At 39.7% G+C, this 20,394-nt stretch overlaps 1 protein-coding gene across 17 annotated transcripts in view; it reads right to left on the bottom strand.

Annotated features, from left to right (window-relative positions):
• Positions 1 to 4,689: 4,689 nt before the first annotated feature.
• LOC111577803 (pleckstrin homology domain-containing family A member 7-like) overlaps positions 4,690 to 20,394 on the bottom strand; it is a 157,757-nt gene continuing 142,052 nt past the window's right edge. For 12 of the 17 annotated variants that reach the window (XM_055009084.1, XM_055009083.1, XM_055009081.1 and 9 more), the window contains 14 exons: positions 19,123 to 19,203; positions 17,312 to 17,461; positions 16,822 to 16,923; positions 15,794 to 15,905; positions 15,157 to 15,287; positions 14,847 to 15,041; positions 14,586 to 14,682; positions 13,904 to 13,995; positions 13,154 to 13,504; positions 9,371 to 9,544; positions 8,902 to 9,035; positions 7,850 to 7,983; positions 7,372 to 7,412; positions 4,690 to 5,231 (listed from right to left, as the gene is read on the bottom strand). In XM_055009084.1, coding sequence (XP_054865059.1) covers positions 7,387 to 7,412; positions 7,850 to 7,983; positions 8,902 to 9,035; positions 9,371 to 9,544; positions 13,154 to 13,504; positions 13,904 to 13,995; positions 14,586 to 14,682; positions 14,847 to 15,041; positions 15,157 to 15,287; positions 15,794 to 15,905; positions 16,822 to 16,923; positions 17,312 to 17,461; positions 19,123 to 19,203 — 1,779 coding nt within the window. In that variant the 3' untranslated portion in view covers positions 4,690 to 5,231; positions 7,372 to 7,386. The remainder of the gene's footprint in view (positions 5,232 to 7,371; positions 7,413 to 7,849; positions 7,984 to 8,901; positions 9,036 to 9,370; positions 9,545 to 13,153; positions 13,505 to 13,903; positions 13,996 to 14,585; positions 14,683 to 14,846; positions 15,042 to 15,156; positions 15,288 to 15,793; positions 15,906 to 16,821; positions 16,924 to 17,311; positions 17,462 to 19,122; positions 19,204 to 20,394) is intronic. The other 5 variants (XM_055009088.1, XM_055009096.1, XM_055009087.1 and 2 more) reach the window with 4 other exon arrangements.

Raw genomic sequence — 20,394 nt, forward strand, 5'->3', positions numbered from 1 at the left:
CACAAACTCTAACAGAAAACTTTGTTGATACTTTTTGTTTTGTTTACAGATGTTAAGTTAAAGGAGTTTTATTCGTGACGTATAACCAATCAAATCACTCCAGAAGACAGAGCGACCACAGGTAGATAAAGGTTCAGAGCCAAAGTAGCACCATTTTTAAATGTATTTATTACCGTAAATCAGTAAAAAATAAAATACTGATAATCAGTAAATCAGTCAGCCCACAATTACTACAATTCTACAGTGGATGTGTCTTTTATACAGTATATGATGTATACACTATGTTTGTTTCTTCCTCTGTTGTTTTCTGGATTATACTCAGCTGCATGTCTTCATCCACCCGGCCTCCGTTGACTCGTCCCGCCTGCCGTCTCTGGAGCTGAAGCTGGATTGGAACAGACCAAAGTACAGTCCAATCACGATGCCAGCTGCCTCTCAAAAGGCTCCTTCATCTGGTGGAACTTCTTCTGAGGGGAAGCTGAGCTGGCCCGGCAGAACTTTGGAGATGTGTTCCAGTGGTTGGTGGATGTGTGAGGAGATAGAGAGGGACCTTTGAATTGTTCACAAAGGAAAACAGGGAACCCATTGGTAGTTTTAGTTTAGTGTGCTACTGCGGTGTGTTTTTGGGCTTGAAGAGGTGAACAGGAAGAGTTTTTTTTCGTATTGATTATCTTTTACTTTGTTCCTGGTTGGAATGCCCATCAATGTCAACATGAAGTTCACTTTTAGTTCTGTTTATTTATTTTTATTTACTAACACCCATTTGTTTTTAAACCCCTCACATGTTGTGTTGTTGTAAACTTCCTCTTTCAAATAAATTCTCGTCTAACCCTCTGGAAACCAGCGTTTGGACTGTTTTTGTGTTGCTCCTCACCTACTGACAGCTGTGGACTAAAGGCTATACTGTGACGTTTTTAGAGCGACATGCTATACTATGATGTTTGTTGGGCGACACGCTATACTATAGGCTTTTTTAATTGACATATTAGTGTGACCTTTTTTTGTTTTAGTTTTTTTTTTGTTTTTTTTTTTAGCAACATATAAGAATTCGAACAGTTTTAAAAGTTACTATACTTTTACTTGTGCAATGAAATTATTATTCTATGGCATTTTTTAGATGACATATTATACGCTGATGTTTTCTTGAATTACATACTATTTTGACAATATACGGCACTATGACATTTTTTGAACCACATATACATGACAATTTTAGGCAACATCCTATCATTTTGCGCTTTTTGAACCACATAATAATCTATGTTTTGTTTTTTTTTCTTGCCAACATGCTGTACTATGAACTACAGGCCATACTATGTTATTCTTGAGTAAAGCATACTATACTTTGACATTTTCTGAACTACATCCTATACTATGGCGTTATACACAGAGTGCTTTGGTTACATGTTGATTTATAATCTAGATTTTTTCTGTTTTGTTTTTTGACGGGATTACCACAGACCTGACCGTGAACACCGTCGACACCCACCTCAGGGAGACGCTGCCTAAGATCTCAAGGCTGCTTGGTTGTGGTCTTTCTGGCACATACTCTTCCAAGATGAGCTGGGAAGTTAACACTGATGGAATGACACCAGGTCTAAGCCGACAAACTTCCAATTCCTCCTCAACCCATAGTCTCTGGAAAACCTGCATGGAGTAAGAAAAGTAGACAGAGAAGTAATTAAGTCTGTCCACAACATATTAAAAAGAAATCATGCTAATAAATTAAGTACAAAGAACCGAATTCGCCAATATACTGGAGACCAGAGCTATTTAATTTGATAAGTATAACCTTGTTTAGTAATATTTCAATTATTTGAGAGCAGTCCTAAAGAACTGCCTGTAATCCCAATCATCACCTATGAAAAGTCATTCCAAGTTTCCTTGTCTCAATCGTACAACGTAGTGTGTAATTGTATGCAGCACAGTGAGGCGGCATACTTGTTTCCGTTTTCACGCCGTCTACATCAACAGAATACACTGAAACTTTACCCCCACTAGCTTAGCCTCGCTGTAGCCGCAGCTCAAAGGGGTGTGTCCTATCTACTCATTCATATCTATGAGAACAACGGTAGCTGCACATAAGGACGCCTGACGTTGATTAGCTGCGTAAATACCATTATATACAGTCTATGGTAAATACGTATGTGAATCGCATCATTGGCTGCAGCAGCCAGTCACTGGCCAGTCACTGGTCACTCACTGACTCACATTGAAAAATAGAACAGAATGAATTGTTACGTGTTTATTTTATTTACAATTTAGGTTGGATTTTTTTTTTTTTTTTTTGTGCGCAGCGCAAATTTTCTGTGCGCGGAGACCGTGTCAGCAGTGCGCAATTGCGCACGCGCGCAGCTTAGAGGTAACAGTGAGCACAACTGGTTATAGCTACACCATGAAAACAAAATGCTGAAATCTCCCGAAAACAGGTCGTTCTTAAAAACTGAGAAAGAGGCCAGTGATGGAGGCCATCAAGACAAGTCCTCTAAAGGAGTTGCAAGCTTCATCGGCTGAGATGGGATAGACTGTATACAACAACTGTTGCCAGGGTTCTTCACCTGTCAATGCTTTATGGGAGAGTCACAAACAGGAAACCACTATTTAAAAATGCTTTTAGGTAATCTTGACTGGAGTTTGACAGAAGGCACATAGAACACTCTGAAATCAACTAGAAGAAGGTTCTTTGGTGCAGTGAGACCAAACTGTAGCTTTTTGGCCATCACACTAGACGCTATGTTTGGCCGACACCAACCACTGCATATCATCGCAAATACACCATCCTCCCCGTGAAGCATGGTGGTGGCAGCATCATGATGTAGGGATGCTTTTTGAGAGCAGGCCCTGAAAGGCTTGTAAAGGTAGAGGGTAAATTGAATGATGGCTTGAATAGAGTGCAATCACTTATTTTAGCTTTCGTTTTAGGTTTTAATTCACTAACGGAGAAATCTGTTGGACCATGGTTCAACGTTGAGGGGAAATAAAGGCAAAAACTTCCAAAGGAGGTGAACACTTTATATAAGCACTGAATTTGTGAACAAAAATGTATACCCACATGAAACCATGTATACTGTGGCAGTCTTGAGTTTTCAGTGACTTTTACAACTCTTATTTTTCTATGATGCAAAGGTTGCCACACATGCATCTTTGTCACAAAGGAAGTCACAAAGTTCACCATAGAAAATAAAGAGTAGTGGGATTCCCTGGAAACTTGAGACTGCCATGAAAAACATGTTTTTTACAAGTGTATGTAAACTTTTGTTCTCAACAGCATACGAGCACAACTGAAAATATCTTGAAAACCCGTATTTCTATGCCTTCAAAGTGCTTTTTTTGTCATTGTGTCCAGATGCATGTGAGTTGACTATGGAGCCAAATACAGCCCATTCACACCTGTGTTTCTCTAAAGACAACAAGAAAATGACACGAATGGAAGCTGCTCAGCCATACCCCGACAACCCAGACAGATTTACAGACTGGGGCCAGGTGCTTTGTGCAGAGGGTCTGTGCGATCGTTGCTACTGGGAAGCAGAGTGGACCGGAGAATGGACTGGTATAGGAGTAGCGTACAAAGGAATCAGCAGGAAAGCGAAAGGTAACGAATGTGTCCTTGGCTACAATGATCAGTCCTGGAGTCTACGGTACTGCAATGGAAAATACACCGCCTGGTATAATAGGAATGATGCACCCATATCTGTCCCCTACTTCAACTCCAAAAGGGTTGGAGTGTTCTTGGACTGGTCAGCTGGCACTCTTTCTTTCTACGCAGTATCGTCACACACCATGACTCACCTGCACACTTTCAACACTGAATTCTCTGAGCCACTGTATCCAGGCTTCAGGCTGGGGTTTGCAGATTCTGCATTAACTCTGTGCCAGGCAGAAACACCTTAGATGCCCATGTTCAGAGTATATGCTAACGAAAAATGTACATAGAAATAAATCTAGGCAGAAAAACAAGACAGTTCTGTAAACAATATATGGGAAAATTAAGAGATTTCAGACAGCCTTGTGGGTACTTTTGATCTCTAAATCAATAGCAGAACTCTCTCTAGGGGATAGTGTGTGCTGTGTGTATATTTTGTATAAAATCTTTTACTCTGAAAAGCCATTGCTCTGTATGCAGCACGGGACAACATCACTTAGCTTAAAGTTTCCACTTAGCTATCACTGCTCCTATGTATTGAACGCTCCACTGGGGTATCTAAGCTTCTCACCCAGTCCCTATCCGAAGGAAAGCAATTTCAGCCGCTTGAATCTGCATTCTCATTGTTTCATCACTGCCTAGAGGCCGTTGATTAGAGGTGTACAGAGACGTCATTAGCAGTATCTCCAATGCAAGTGTGCACTGGAGATACTGTAAATTAAACCTATTACCATGAGTGAATCTGCAGTAGTGACACCTGATCAGAAACATTAAGCAGTGTCATGACCTTCATATTTGAAGCTCACCTTGAATATTGTGTAATCTTCCCGGACAGAATAGACCAATATACAAAGATGAAGCAACACACAGCAACATTAAGTACAGTCAAATGCTGATATGCCTTTAAAAGAATCAGGAAAATCATTTGACTATCCTGTTAGTAAATGCTTTGCTTTATTCAATTCATGACAAAGAAAAATTTGGCTGCATAACCTAAGATAATCATGTATTATATTATTAAAATACAACAGACCAAACAAGGAAACTTTGGATTTTTCAGTCGTTAGGTTTATTTTATGTAATGACTTCACTTTTTTTGTGTGCTTAAACTGTTACATACATATTTTAATGCATTTGAGTTGATTGACAGGACCGTGATCATTGAGTGAGTGTTGACAGAAGCATGTCAAGCCAACCAATGTAATAAATAAACGATTCATGTCGAAACATTCCCACTGCAATCTGAATACGCTGGAATCGGATTTCATTTCCCTTTTTGAAAAATGCAGACCAAAGTGCAGAGCAGATAACTGTAGATAAAAAAGGCAACTCACTCGTGTTATAAATTATCACTTAATTGTGCAATGTAAGTGCAGAAGCAAGAAAACTATATAACATTTCAAAACTATGAATGAAAAACTCTTTAAGAAATGCATCTTCCTGTCAGTCATAAAAAGAGATTTGTTACAAGTGAATCAGTTAGTTGGCAGAAAAATGTTTCCTCCTTTTTACTTTCCCTTCACAAAGAATCTCTTCAGTTCTGTGGTGCTGGTCGATCCTGTGGGTCAGTGCTCTGCAGCAGCTTTGGCTGAAAGGAAGAAAACAGTAGTGAGACCAGTAGTTGTTACTGCTGTCATGGAACACAGACAGCTGACAAATTAAAGGAAAACTATCACTAAGTGTCTTAGTAAAGTGTAGGCCACCATCTGCTATCAGAACAGCTTCAATGCAGCTTAGCATTGATTCTCCAAGTCTCTGGAACTCTATTGGAAGAATGACACCATTCTTCCAGTAGATATTCTCCCATAGGTCACCTGGAGGTGTTCTGCTGGGTTGAAATCTGGTGACTGTGAAGGTCACAGCATATGATTCACATTATCTTCCTCAAACCATTCAGTGGTCCTTGTGTCCTCTGGATGGAGACACTGTCATCCTGAAGAGAACACTCCCATCGGGATACAAATGTTCGATCATCAGATCAAGGTGATCACTCAGAACTATTTTCTATGGCTCTACAATGATCCTTTCCTCTAAAAGGGACAAATGGAACTAAACCAGACCAGCAAAATGCCCCCATACCATAACAGAAACATCAAATCCCCTCACTGTAGGAGTCAAAGGTTTAGATTTTTCCTTTGATTTGCCACCAGTCTAAAGTACAAATAAGGTATATTTAATTTGCATTAGTAGTACTTATGCAAATTAAACATATTTTATTTGTGTAAGAATCTGTCCCAGCAGGTTACACAAACTTTTTTACATGTTTACTTTACTAAGACAAAAAAAAAAGTTCATTGTGACAGTTTATTGATGAAATACTTTGGGAAATCTTATGTGTGGAATAAATCCTGTATAAATATCACTGTCCATATGTAGCATCAATCCAGCAAAAAGTTCATCAGGTACTCAGAGAAAACACACACAACCTGCACCAAAACACCTCCTGCACTCAGATAACCACCACATTTCACCAAAGCACCATTTTTTATACCTCAACCACTTGGATCACAACAACAGCTGATAAACAACCTGGAGCTGGTTTCACAAAGACACTCTGACCACAGCTTAGATCTAACTAACGTCAGTTACATGGAAATCAGTTATCCGTTACACAAAATTGTTTGGTTCTTCACTATGTTAATTAGGATGAATTGGCTATGAATTGTGGTTAGGTTAGAACTTCTCCTCCTCATTCACCTTCTTGAAGAATTCAACAGTGATGAGAATATTTTACTGGGAAAATCCAGCAATGAATGTAACCAAAGAAAAAAAAAAGATGCTGTAAACACTGCCCGCTCTATAAAAAAAATAAATCCCTTCTTACTGCTTGCTCCAAGATATTATCGGAATAAGAAATTTTTTTCATTTAAAAAAAGTTCCATCTTTTCCATTTTTCATTTGACCAACAATTGGAAACACACAGGTCAATAATAATAATTCAGTACTTATTATTGTTATTATTATTATGAACTGAGTCATCCAGTTCCAAAGTGTTCCAATAAGACTGGATCATGCACCAGTATGCACAAACGCAGGACCTGAGCTAAGTGGAAGGTGGACATCATTAATGTTCTTTCCCAGCTGTTATAAGTCAAAGTGTCTGCTGTGAAAAATGTTTATTATGAGCCGTGATTTTCCCCTTTTTGTCAGCAGTTGCTAATGAGTGTTACCAGAAAGACAGAGGTCTTAAGTGCACATACATCCAATCCAGATGTAACTACAGTTCAGAAAAGGTCTACACAATTTAAGGCTCCAAATAAATAATCTTTTGAAGCACCTTCTTTAAAAGTAATTGAAGAGCATACTTTGAAAGAGGTTTAAATGTCTTATTTGGAGCCTCAAGATATGTAGACCTTGTTGTGATGCTTCGCTCTAAGTTAGCCTGAGGGTCTGGTGCTTAACAATTTACAGGCTTAATTAATTCACTATTATTTTATGATATTTTGGTATAACATTAAAGACTAGTCTAAAATGTCTCTGTGAAACCTGCCCCTAATGCTCTTTGACAAAAACAACACCCAAAACAAAGAAACCAGGACTGTGCACAGATGCTGACACAAATAAGAAAGGTTGGAATATGTCAGTTATATCGCTTAAAGATTTTCAAAGAAGAAGAAAAGAAGTAAATTACTTTTGCGGGTTTTGAGACCATTTCATCACCAATCTGTGCACATTCCTGAACCACACACAACATCCACAACACAAGAAGAAGGTCAGGGCAGGTATACCTGGACCAGACATGCTCACCGACTCTCCAGCCACTCAGTCTCTGCACAGCAGGGACAACCAGAAATACATGTTGCCAGTCTGAGATTATTTCATAGAAAACTCCACCACTGTACCACAGCTCCATGTGAATCGTGTATGAAATAAGAATATATTTTTGCTTCACAATCGTTAGTTAGCGACAACACTTGCATTAAGTGGGAAAATGGAATTCTTCGTTCTGTTTTAATAGCTTCACTCTGTTCTTGTACTTGATGTCTGAAGATCACAAGACAGTTCTGTAAAGTAAGGACTTTCTGAAGGGTCTTTACCGTGTTATGAGGTTGGTTGATGACTGATTTGCACTTCAAGTTAAGACTATTGAAACTGGAGTTTCAAGGTTTGGAGAAGGCAGGCGTCATAGATACTGCTGTATTGTGTAAATGAAGGCCTTAATGAAGTGCAGTAATGTAAAAGTTTTTGTGTGCGTATATAACTGACCTGCGACCTGTTTGCTCTTGCGTGAGGCCTCTGAAGCCAGGGCCTGGGACACGTTCATGATCCTCTCCTGCTGCTGCAGAGCCGAGTCCAGCTCACCGAAGTCCAGCGGTGCAGATGGCTGTATGTTCTGAACACTGTGGAGAAGATACACACAAACACACACAGCACTATAAACCAGTGAATTCCTGAATAGCACACTTAAACAAAGAAGTGTCCCTGTTTGACATGAAGACAGGTCTGGGAGTGTTTATTCAGAGCAGAACACTGAAGAAACTGCAGCACACATTTTGTATTCCCTTTAAATCAGTGTAGGGAAAGTTTGATCATTGTAAAATGATTAAGCTTTGAATGTTATTAACCTTCTGAACCCCCAAGTATCTGGGCATTTCTTTACCTCTGTCACACTTTTCACTCAGTTGATTTTTCACTGCAATTTTAAAGCCCTGCATCTCTATGGAAACAACACAACAATGGCTATATGGAGAGATAATTAAAAATGTCTTTTGTGGAGAATGACACAATTACTTGTACTTAAATTCTTAATTTCTTTCCATGAATGAAAACTCAGAATGTTGTCATGTAAGTGTAGGTAATAGCTGAGTCACTCACATCTTCCTCTCTTTATTTCATGGTTTGTTTTTGTTTTTTTTTTTTACAGATTGTAGTGTAAACCTTCTTTGCACATATTTAAATGAGACATGTGGAATGAATTTAATGAAATATCATTATGTTTAGATCAGGTTAATGAAAGTTGATCCTCTGATTCTCTGTTTTTACATTTTCTGGCTCCGACAAATGGTGTGATTTTGGTATTTTTCTTAAGGATGCCTTTCAAATCTGCTGGCGAGATTTGGGCTTAATTATTAAAACAGACCTCAGCACCAGTCTGAATTCATTGTATACCAATATCAGTGTACTTCTCTGAAAGTAAAAACACTGTATATTTACCTCCAAACATGTTCCCTTTGTATATTAATATGGCCCCAGTAGTAAAGGGACCACCAAAAACACACATTATCAACCCTTCTCCACCATCTTTCCAGCGCTTCTACCTGGATTTGGTCAGCAGGTTCTTGATGCGCTCGGCCCGGCGGGAACGTTCCTCCAGCTCTTCTGGGCTAGGAGGCTCCTCTGGGTCAGACTCGATGTAGCGCTCTGGGATTGGAACCTTCTGTGGTTTGGACAGCTGCATGTTGGACAGACACGCAGTCAGTCTTATACAGTAGTTCAGTGGTTTAAGGGCAGTCATTGGATGTCTGTGTTTTTAGTTATTCATGCAGACAGAAAATCTGAGGGTTAAAATTTACTGCTTCAATCTGGCTCTTCTCTTTCCTGTAAATGTCTTTTTCAGGAGGAAAATAGACACAGAGGAGAACCAACTATTAGGAGATTTAACCTGACGTAGAATAGAGCAGCTGTTAGAGGATTCATGTCTTGTGTGTCTCTGATCCTGAGTTTCTGACGAAGTGCCTCTAGCTGAACATTTATTCTTCACGACAGACTGATCAGATGTGCAGGTACCTCTCGGCTGATATCCAAGTTGTAGTCAAAAGGTTCCACGTCCACCTCTCGTATGTGTGTAGCTGTTGCTGTCCCCCACTCGTCTGAATGTTTCCTCCCCCTCTCTCTGACTGGATTCCACCCTTCATCGCTCTGACCTTCTGCTCCTGGTCGCTCCTCCTGCCAGTCAAACACCTGGAAGGAGCAGCAGTCAGGATTACACAGCTAGCAGGAGGAACAAATGCAGCCTTTTAGCGAAGTTTAATAGAACTAAGACAGCGCAAGTGTTTCTAGTCATAAGTCTCAACAATTATGCATGTTTATTACATCAGGTTTATATTAAATAGATTTTTGTTTACATGTAATGCCACTGAGTCAGATTTTCTAGAATATCTGCAAGACTAAAGTTAAAGCGTCAACAGAAGATAAACTTTACATGTAAGAAGCTAAAGCCTTTAGTTGTGCAGCTATTATTAGTTAATTAATCCATTACCGACCTGATAGGTAATTAGTTTGCCCCAACTTTGATAACCAAGTTACTGAAAAGTGTTAAACACGAACAATTTACTGGTTCCATCTTCTTAAATTTGAATATTTGTCAGTTGCACTAATCTTCTGTGATAGAAAGCTGAATATCGTTGGGTCTTGAATCAGGTGATCTGACAAAATGAGCATTTTGAAGAATCTTGTTTTCCAACAATTTAACATGAAAAAATAATCAAGAACATGATGTGTGGAATATACTTATAATAAAAATAGTAGCTAGTTGAAGCCATTCTATTTCAGATATGTCAAAAGGGATTTCTAACATGTTTGTTCTCTTTAGTGAAGAGAAGGAAAACACAAACCAGCATGGAACGTAGCAAGGAGGTCAAATGAGGATAGTGACAATGTCTTTGGATCAGAAAACAGTGGGGTTAATGGGGAAATGTAAAAACTGGCCTTAACATGTAAATAAACCACAATCTCCCCATTTCACTAAATGTAGACTGTATTTATATGGTGTATACAAATGGCTCCACACAGACAGGCCATAAGCTCTGTGGGTAAATATGTATTATCACTGCAGTGAGTCGAGGCTCAGGCTAAAGGGAGATGCGAATTTAACACTTATGTGCAACCAGGAATAAGTACAGCAAGAAGCTCCTCCGAGGATTTGAAAGGATGATGTTTAGTAGAAATACCACAGGAGGGACCAGGAGGATGATTAGTGTGTGTTTCTGGAAGCTGTAATTACACAGATACCACATCCTTCGTTCGATGTACACCACCACATTTGCATTTACGGTATAAAAATACTTTTGTTCCCTGACAAGCGCTTCTTTGTGTGTGTGTGTGTGTGTGTGTGTGTGTGTGTGTGGGGTACTTGTGAGTAATCATCCAAGGAGCATCAAAGCCATGCATGCATCCTTCCCACTCCAGTAGCCCGCAGCAGGGTCTGATCTGTTGGTGTGTTCACATGCTCTGAGAAACACTGCATCCCATGCCTTGCTGCGCTCAGGAGAATCAATCGCACACAGAAGGGCACAGAGAGAAGAGCGAAAACCATGCAGACACAGATCCATCAAACCCCCCACCGGATTAGGAAGAACACAGCCAAGAGGAGGTTCAGAAGCAAGAAACTCTTTATTGTCGAGTGCAAATCTCTACATGATAGAAAAGAAAAGGGAAAAGAGTTGTGTGTTGCTTCTCAATTACACAGAATTAGGTGGCGATTAGCAGTTCACTTCTCTAAGTTCTCTACTATTTTTCTACTTTTCAACTGAGCAATCTCCTGTTACTATTTCTCCCTTTGATCTGATATAATGGATGTAGCTGTGGAAAGATAAAAGCAATATGGCAGAAAAGCTTTTGAAATTAATACTGGTCAGAAAACAAGGAGCAGACAGCAGTGTCATGGAGGATCAGAGCTGAAGAATGAAGCACATGGATTTTCAGAAGTATCTACTACATATATACATCTGCACAGATTATTTGTCAACAGAAAATTTGTCAATAAGTGAAAATTTAACAGATTTTATTGCTTTTCTCTGTTTTATATCTTTGTAAATTGAATATATCTGGCTTTTTCACTGTCACTCTGATGAGGCAAATTAGTTTTTTCTCTAGTTTCCAAGATGCCACTGACAAAGATGAAGGAAAAGTTCAAGTACATTTCACAAAAACCAAATACTGCCACATGACAAATTCTTATTTTTCACACAGATCTCCCATAATCAAGTTGTCTGCTCCTTGTTCATACTTATTTCTTCTTTTATTGCATTTCAGTCCAGCTGCTTGAACCTGTTCTGTATATTTATGATGCATAAAACAGCACAGCATAGGCCACTTAAAACTACTCAGATGCAAGTACAGCTTCTTCTTCCAACTTTAAATGTGGCAACGGCATCATCACCCACTGTAACGATAAAAATCACCTTGTCGTCCACACAAGAAAAGGCTGTATTGACGATGATGTTAATTCAAATGGTGTAAACATGTTTTATGCTGGTGGCGTCAAAGACAAGAAAATGTGTGTTAGAACTATAAAGAGGTGAAAAGTAGTAGCAGAAGATGACAAACTATTGCTTACTGTTAGAGGGACACTTGATTTCAAGGATTTATGGGAAATGTAGTCTAATTACTGGCAGCTCTCACAGCACAGTCTGGTTAATCATGTGTGTGTTAGTCTGTAATCACAATACCAGTCTGGTAGCTATTATGTGTCATGTTATCTTAATAGAAGACTGACATTTTGAATTTGATTACATTTTTTTCACCCAAGCATGTTAGCATTGCTAGCATATGTCATTAAAACCAAGGAGCACATCTAGCTGTGAGCTAGATTCAGTCTGAACATCAAATGTCAAAGTTTTCCTTTAGGGCTTAAAACCAGCAGTGTCCCCACATCTTCCTGACTAAATTCTTCTGTTACACAGAACAGCAACCTCACAGGTAGCTTCTTGCATCGTTTATATGATTTTAAAGCGTGGACGCATGCTTTAAAGAAACCATGATGAACTAAAATGTTGGTTAAGGAGGTAAATTTGGGACAAAGGCAAAAAGATCGTCAACAAAACAAGGCACTTGGATTTCCTTTGAAGAAAAGAAAGCAGGGAGGTGATCATGATTTGTGCCACTAGCATCGCCTCTTTCTTCATTTCATCAACCTGAAAACTTAGTTTTCTTTTTCCAACATTTCCCCTGCCCCTCTATATGATCTATATACCAAATCTCTACAAAATATAACTGTACAACTGTATACTGAAAATATCACTCAGTAAATAAATAAAAGTGTACAAGTACACGGTATGTAGATGTACATAAATGGGCTTCTCTCTCTACTTTCTGGTGATTAAAACAGAGAGAAGAAGGCAGAGCGATGCCCTCTTCTCCCTTCTCTTTTCAATGGATTTACATTCAGAATTGTGTCAGTGAGGTCCCACCAGAGGGCAGTGGTAATAAGGTTCACTTAAACCCCTGAACCATTAAAACAGGAAATAAAATTGACAGAGATCAAGTCTGTCCCAGTCCAAAATTAGCCGAGCATTCCCCACAATCCCCTGTGCTCTTTTTATCTCCCACTGTTCTTAAAGCGTTAACCAAGCTAGCTAGCCAGCCAGAGTCAGTCCTGTCATTTAGCTTGTTAGTACTAGCAGCTACCATCAACAACCACTGGTTACACAAGGCAGAGAGTGCTAGTGTTTTAGCATTTCCGCTAGGTTATTATGTGGCTGGTGGCTGGAGGGTGGCATAGCAGCATTGGTGGTGAAGTTGGTGCTCCCTGTGTCTGCTGCTGCTGCGCTGTGGTGGGGGGTAACGTACGGAGGTCGGAGGGTCGGAGCCGCTGGAAGGCAGCCTGGAGGAGGACGAGGAGCGCTGGGTGGTGGCAGTAGAGGTGGAGAGGCCCGTGTAGGAGCGCTCGCCCTGGCTGAGGTTCCTCTTGCGCTCGCGAACCAGCGCCTTCTGGTGGCGCTTCATCCGCTCCAGCTGCTCCTCCGCGGTCATTCGGCCTCGAGATTGGTTGCTTGGGAGGTGAAGAGTCTCTGTGGGTGATGACAGACGCTCCAGAGCACTCTTAGGTCTCTCCTGAGGAGACAAGGATGGAGAAAAAACATGGGGAGAATTGGAACAAGGATGGGTTAGTGGGCACAAGAGATGGATGGTTAGTACCTTCTGAGAAGATGGGGGGGACACACACATATGAAAGCAACATCAAAGACAGTGAAAGAGGATAGTGAACAGCAGCAGTTATAAAACTTACAGAATTTAAAGCCTTTAGTAACAACAAAAACTGTCCATATTTGCTTGGATACAGACACAAATCTGTTACTATTCTTCAAAGAATCTACAGCCAACTGTCTTAATGTCAACACATTATGGGCATCATCTTTACCACTGTTCAGCATTCAGACCTTTTCACTGGGTCAAACTGTACATCTTGAAACCCAAAATGTGCCATTAAACATACAATTTACATTGAGTTTCCAATAAAACCAGGTGTGTACAAACACTGAACTAACCTGTGCTTCATTGATACCTGCAGATACCTGTATCTTTGTTGTCCGGACTCACCTTTGCTGCAGAGCTCCCAGGGCCTCTCCTAAGGGTGACGTAGGATGAGATGGAGCTGGACTGGTTCAGTTGAGCTGAGGAGCCTGGTAGACCTTGTTGGTAACGTTGGGACAAGAATCACTCTGGTTTAGTCTCATTTTCACAGTGAAAAAACAATGGCAGAATGCAAAAATGAAAATCTCATGCAAGGGAAATGAACAGAATAAGACCGCTCTGTGTGAGGAGTGAAGTATTATATAATAGAATGCAACACGAGAAAAAATACCTTTCCTGAACTGCTAAATGCTAAAGCTATGTAACCCTTGAAACCCTAAAATATTTCTGGGTGTTTCTTGCTCCTGTAATATCATATATGTGACCTTAATTTTTTTTGTGAAAAAACAAACAAACTTGTCTTTCAAATCTGCCAGTGGGTTTTGGGGTTCAGAGGGTTAAAAAAATAACAAAATTATTTTAAGAAAATGTCAGAGGATTTCAAAAAATTTGAGTTATGTTCCTCAACTGTCATACATATTTAAAGTTTCTAAGAGTTTATTCAATGCTTTCACAGAATATATTTCATATAGTAAGTATATGAAATATAATACGGGGAAACGCTGGTTTTAATAAAATGATTGAGGTAACAGGAATGGTTCCAATCAAATGTGCAGAATATGTATTTCACATGTTGCTGTTTACATACCTTTGCCTGGGAAGTACTGATAGTCAATATCCGACCCCATGTTGTGGTGACTAATTCCTGGCAGCTCCGGTTCACTCAGGTATGATCGCAAGTCAGCCTGAAACCAAAGAAGGTTAAACATGATGCTGGACGAATATTTAAAATCCTTTTCTTCTAATAGATCCTAACAGGCTCTACATTTGATCTGTAAATCCACAGAGAAGAATAAATTTACACGTGTATAGAAGGTTTCCACAGAACAAACACAACAAGACAGTGTACCTTACAGTCTCCATTAGCAACATACTGCCCGCTCTCCCTGTCCCTCTTCCTCTCATCCGACTGGCGTTTCAGGCCACGCACTGATGTGTGGCGGATGACTGATGCCTCTTTGGGGAGGGGGGGCACCACAGGGGGTGTCTCCTCGTAGTCGTAGAGGCGAGGCAGCGGTGGCCTGGGTGGGGCGCTGTCCTCTGCCTGTACAGCATCCAGGACGTACAGGTTTTAGTATTTTGACCCATGACCCTCATTGGTGACGGTTTCAGCATCATAAATGGGTCCAGCAACATTTCCAGAAGGGGGAGACACTCACCCACTTTGGCACAGTGCTGTGAGGCAAAGTATGGGACATGATGGTGGGGATGGAGCTGCGAGGAGGAGGCTGGACCTCTGCGCTGTGAGAAGGCACTGCCGGGTCTGACACAGAAGGCACTAGTTTCCTCTCTGGTGGAGGATGTGAACATAGAGAAATGTAAATTTAGCTTTTAACTGTGAGCAGATTTTGACATGGATTTTCAGTCAGGGAACAGGGAATTTCTGATCAATTTACACTGAGAGATTGAAGAAATATGCATAGACAAATGACAATTAATGCAGAAACAAGGCTGTGTAATTTTAATTTACAAGCCAACTGCAGGTGCAAAGTGAAATGTACTCTTCTGTTGCAGCCTTCTAAACTGAGAAAAAAATATCATGAGTGCAACCACAGAGTTAGACTCACTGTTCACAGATAACAAACAACACAACATATTGAAAATATCAATCATTTTTTAACACTCCTTTGCCTACAGTCTTTCAATGTGTTCTAATATTTATAAGACTAGGGAGTGAATGCAGGATGGAAATCAATACACATAAAAATGACTCAGGACCTTTATTGGATCTTAATATATCTCTGACTAACTTTTACACCCTTGTCAATGACAGCATTAAATGGCTTGTCTGCCTACCTGGGTTCTGGACTGAGTCAATTGTGATCTTGTAGTTGGCTTTGCTGGCACTCAGTCCAGCCATCACATCCTCAATCCTCCACAGCTCCCGCTTCATCTCAGCTTTCTCTGGCTATATAATATTACAGGGACACAAACAAACCTTCACTGCTCATTTATAGTTTTCACTGTTGTTTTTCTATGTTGCACATTCGAATATGTAAAAATGTTATCTTGTAAATAGTTGTGATGTAAGCGCAGGTGTAAGAATTGAAGAGACAATTGTAAAAAAAAATCTAATTATCGGGGCAGACTATATATAGTAAGTTTAAAAGTCACACATGCTGTATATGAAACCCAGCCTATAAGCACAGCGAGATACTTCAACCTCTGAACCCCAAAACCAGCCAGCAGGTTTGAAAGGCATGTTGTCTTTTAAAAATCATCAAAAAAAATGACAGTATTTCTGATTCTGTCAGGAAACTTAGCATAAAATCCTGATATTTCATTAAAAACACTTTCTACATTCTACATGTCTCATTTAAAACTATTCAGAAATGTGATTGTTTGCACAAACCAGATTTATTTGCATGACCCAGAGCAGACTTTTCAGCTGAACTGCAGGCTGTTTATACAGAGCAGATGGAGGAATGCAAGTATGGAAACATTAAAAATGATAGTAGTGAAATATCTATATGACATAGAGTCATCCTTGTGGGCACTTGAGAAATGCTGTACATTTTGATTCTGGACTTTTTCAATTTTTGTAAAACTTGTAATAAAAAAAAATCAGCTTTCATTATTTTTTATGATTTATGACATTTAAATTTTGTTATACTGCACAAAAGACATTTTTGAGTTCCATACTTCTAGGCATGGCTGTGCTATTTCCATAGATGTGTGCCAGACTTATTGACTATATTGCAGTGCGGTGAGCAGAAATGTGACAGGAAGGCCAAGAAATCTGTTATTGGGGTTCAGACAATTAGTTGAAAAGCCAGAGCCACTTTGGAGGTGAACATGCTGTTAGCTGCAGGACCAGGTCTCACCTGTGGGGTGGCGCTGTGGTTCATATGTGCCTGCAGTGCCATCCTCAACTGCTCTACTGATTTCTCAAGCCTGCTGTACTCCTCCCAGGCATGTGCCATCTCCTGCATCACACAAACACACACACATGCACAGTCTTACAATGCAGGGAGCCTGAAGCACACAGAGTAGAAAGTGCTTTTTTTTTTTTTTTTAACATATTGTTATGTCCATCGGTAGACATTTATATGTACAAAACACCCAATTAGTGGCAGCAGTGCAGACACACAATCAAACATATGGACCGTGTTCATACATAAACACAAGTAGCATTCAAAAGCACACATGCCCAGAAACACCTGCTAAACTAAGCATAGAAAAACACACACAAACAAAAAACATGCTGGTATTTATACAGCCAAATATGCTGGGACTGGACAGTCATTCATATATAGTTTTAATGTGACGGAGAGCTGCAGCCACATTGTCTCATGCTTGCACAAGCATAGATACCGTGGAGAGGCGGGATATTTGGGCTCTGATGGTCACCAGATCTTCTTGCAGCAGCCTCTGCTGGTAGGCGATCTTGTGGGCGTGGGCCGGCTGCTCCTGGTACTGCTCCATCTGCTGGTGGGACACGTCCAGTACGCTCTCTAGCTTGTCCTGAGGGGGCGACACGTCGATCAGCAAGAGGTCAACCAAAGCAACTGAGATCTGCTCACTTTGTAGACGGTTGCTCTTTAACGCACAATTAGAATATCTATGAAGTAGATACCAGTCATTCCAACATTCCTCTAGAGGGCAGCATGTTTCCACATTCAACCCTGAGCCACATGGAGATCTCACCACACCTCCTGACCTGGATGATTTTGACTTTCATTCCAGACTATAGACTGTCACGCACCAAGTGCACACTGAAAAGGAATCTTTAGATTATTTTGTAGGATCTAAACCTAAATATTTTTTATTAGTAAATGAGTTTGGTATAAAATATTGTAGATTCTTGGCTATAATATTTAAACTACTCATTTTAAATTGTATATTATATAACAATGGAGGGTCTTAACTAGGGATCTTTTTCTTTTTTTAGAGCCCATACCAATGCTGATTATTGCTAATATAGGAAGACTGACAACCTATATTTGAATACTTTGAATATTTTGAATATTTTGAATGATATACATTAAATGTGATGTTTTAACAGCATGTGATAGCAGGAACCTGCCTTCATAACTAGGCTTCTTCATTAATAAGGGTAACTATAAATGAATAACTAAAATAGAAACAGGAGTGATTAAATTCAGACGCTCTCCTGTGTTTATGTTGGATCGACTGAGATTGATCAGTTTGTCTCCCGCAGTTACGTCTGCTATTCCCCATGTTCTTCATCTTTCATTGTTCTATCACTTTTATTTCCCAATAAAATTCATATCTAAAGGTGTTATTTTTTTGTTTTCCAGACTGTTTCAGGGAATTTGTGGCTGTTTTCTAATTTAGCTGCTAGCTGTTAACATAGCCTTAGCCACTGTGAGAGTAGCTAATTTCCTGGTTTGTGACAACAGCTTGTGTTTCTTGTTCAGTTTTCACGGTCTTTGCTTGAGAGACATTTCTGAGATCACAGAGTGACTACAGACAGAGAGAGGAGGCTGCATCACACATGAAGCAGTGCATTTAATTGATCAATAATTGGTAGACAAAAATACCATTCCCGATAAAAAGATAATTGGCCAGGCCAATAATCAGTCTATCCCTAGTCTGGTTAGGTAAATAATGTGATAATAGATAGTGTTGGGTCGTAACCTTAACACTTAATCTAGTCATCTACATTTCTATCATTAATCTTATTTTTCTATACTAAAGCACTTGGATCAATGTCTGTTGTTTAAATGTGCTTGTAAATAATGGTGACTTGACAATAAAATCTTCTGTAATTTACGTTCTGGTCTGTTCAGCATCCTTTCAAGATTTCATGTGTGTATGTGCTTCTGGACAGAGATCTAGAAACAGTGAGAGCCAAGTGAAAATTTTGATTATGACTGTGAACGTTTAATCTATACAGAAACCCACTTTCAGTATGTGGGACTGACAGTGAAATCTGATTCGTGCTGCCATTTATTCTTTCACAGTTGAATTACTCTGTTATCAAATGCCACAATAGCTCAATTGATAGCTGAAGAGTAAGCTTTGTCCTTGAAAATGGTCCCATCATGTAATATTTCTTATAATTTGCCAGCATTTGCGCCTGTTGACTCATCGGAATAACAGAAGTTATCCAGCAGAATGAGATGATGTGATTAAAAGTCTATATAACCAGCAGTGTGTACCTTGTCGTCCTTCAGGGAGCTGATCCTCACCTCCAGGTCCTTCAGGATCTTGTCCTGTTCACATAACCGACTCAACTTCACCTGCAGGGGGAGACACAGAGTCAGAGGATGGGAGAAGAGAGGAGGGCACTGAAGCAACTGCATACTGACACAGATGAAACACCTCTCAAGTGCTCCCCAAAGTGTGTGTCTGTGTGTTGACCTGGTAATGAAGCAGCTCATTTACTTAATTACAATTCCTCTTGTCTGTTCAGCTGCAGATAAATGTGACAGGAACATGCATGTGGGTATATGTTTGGATGAATCTCTGCATAGTGATGTGTGTTTATGCACATGCACACATCTTTTCTATATCTGCGTGCACGCGTGCAGGTGTGAAACACTTTGCGTCAACAGTCCTGTAGCTCCCCTTGTCTTTTATGGGTGTAATTACAATTACTGTGAGTGAACCCATTAAACAAAGTGGGTGTGACCCACCTGACACTTTTAATTACAGTGTCAGGGGCGCTCAAAGCCTTGTTAATTAATCCCCGATTACACTTAACAAACTTGGAGGTAAAGGTGGAAACACTTTATCACTCTGCCGTAAAACTACAGCAGCACATTTATGTAATAAGTTTGTGACTGAACAGCTTGATGTGAACAAAGTACTTCATATGCATAAAATTTTACTCTCGGTACTAGGTTTTATATTCTATCAAATCAATTATTAATCCACATGTTGTCTCTATGGTGATGTTGTTGTTGAATCCAATCAAATATTCATTGCAGACAATTTGCTCATAAATTGTTTAAACAGTTATATTGAGAAATACTTTCATAAGAGAAAACATGACTGAAAAGCTGCAGGGAGTTGTGTGGATCACCAAACTGAAAGAGTGATGGTATTTACCTATTAACACTTTGCATGCTGCTTCCCCTTAAAGCTAAGAGTAAAAGCTTACATCCTCCCACACTTTCCACAGGATTTGCCTTAATTTCTCTCAGTTTTCTCCCAGCTTGACTGTCAGTAAATGCTGCCAACCAGATTTTCATGTTTTCTTGTCTGGAGGGGAACAGAAAGAACTAATTCCTAGGAATTTCAATTATTGCAAATGTGCACATTTACACTGCAAACCACAATGACATTGCATGTAAATGTATATTGCAACAAACTATGTTCAGTAACAGCCACTTATTGCACATACGTGTTTATTTCTTTCATTCAAGTAGGTGGCAAAGAAAAAAAATCGACCTTGAAACGTTGAATTTTTTAGATCAACATCAAAAACT

The sequence above is a fragment of the Amphiprion ocellaris genome, chromosome 3 (genome assembly GCF_022539595.1).
Source record: "Amphiprion ocellaris isolate individual 3 ecotype Okinawa chromosome 3, ASM2253959v1, whole genome shotgun sequence".
Taxonomy (NCBI): domain Eukaryota; kingdom Metazoa; phylum Chordata; class Actinopteri; family Pomacentridae; genus Amphiprion; species Amphiprion ocellaris.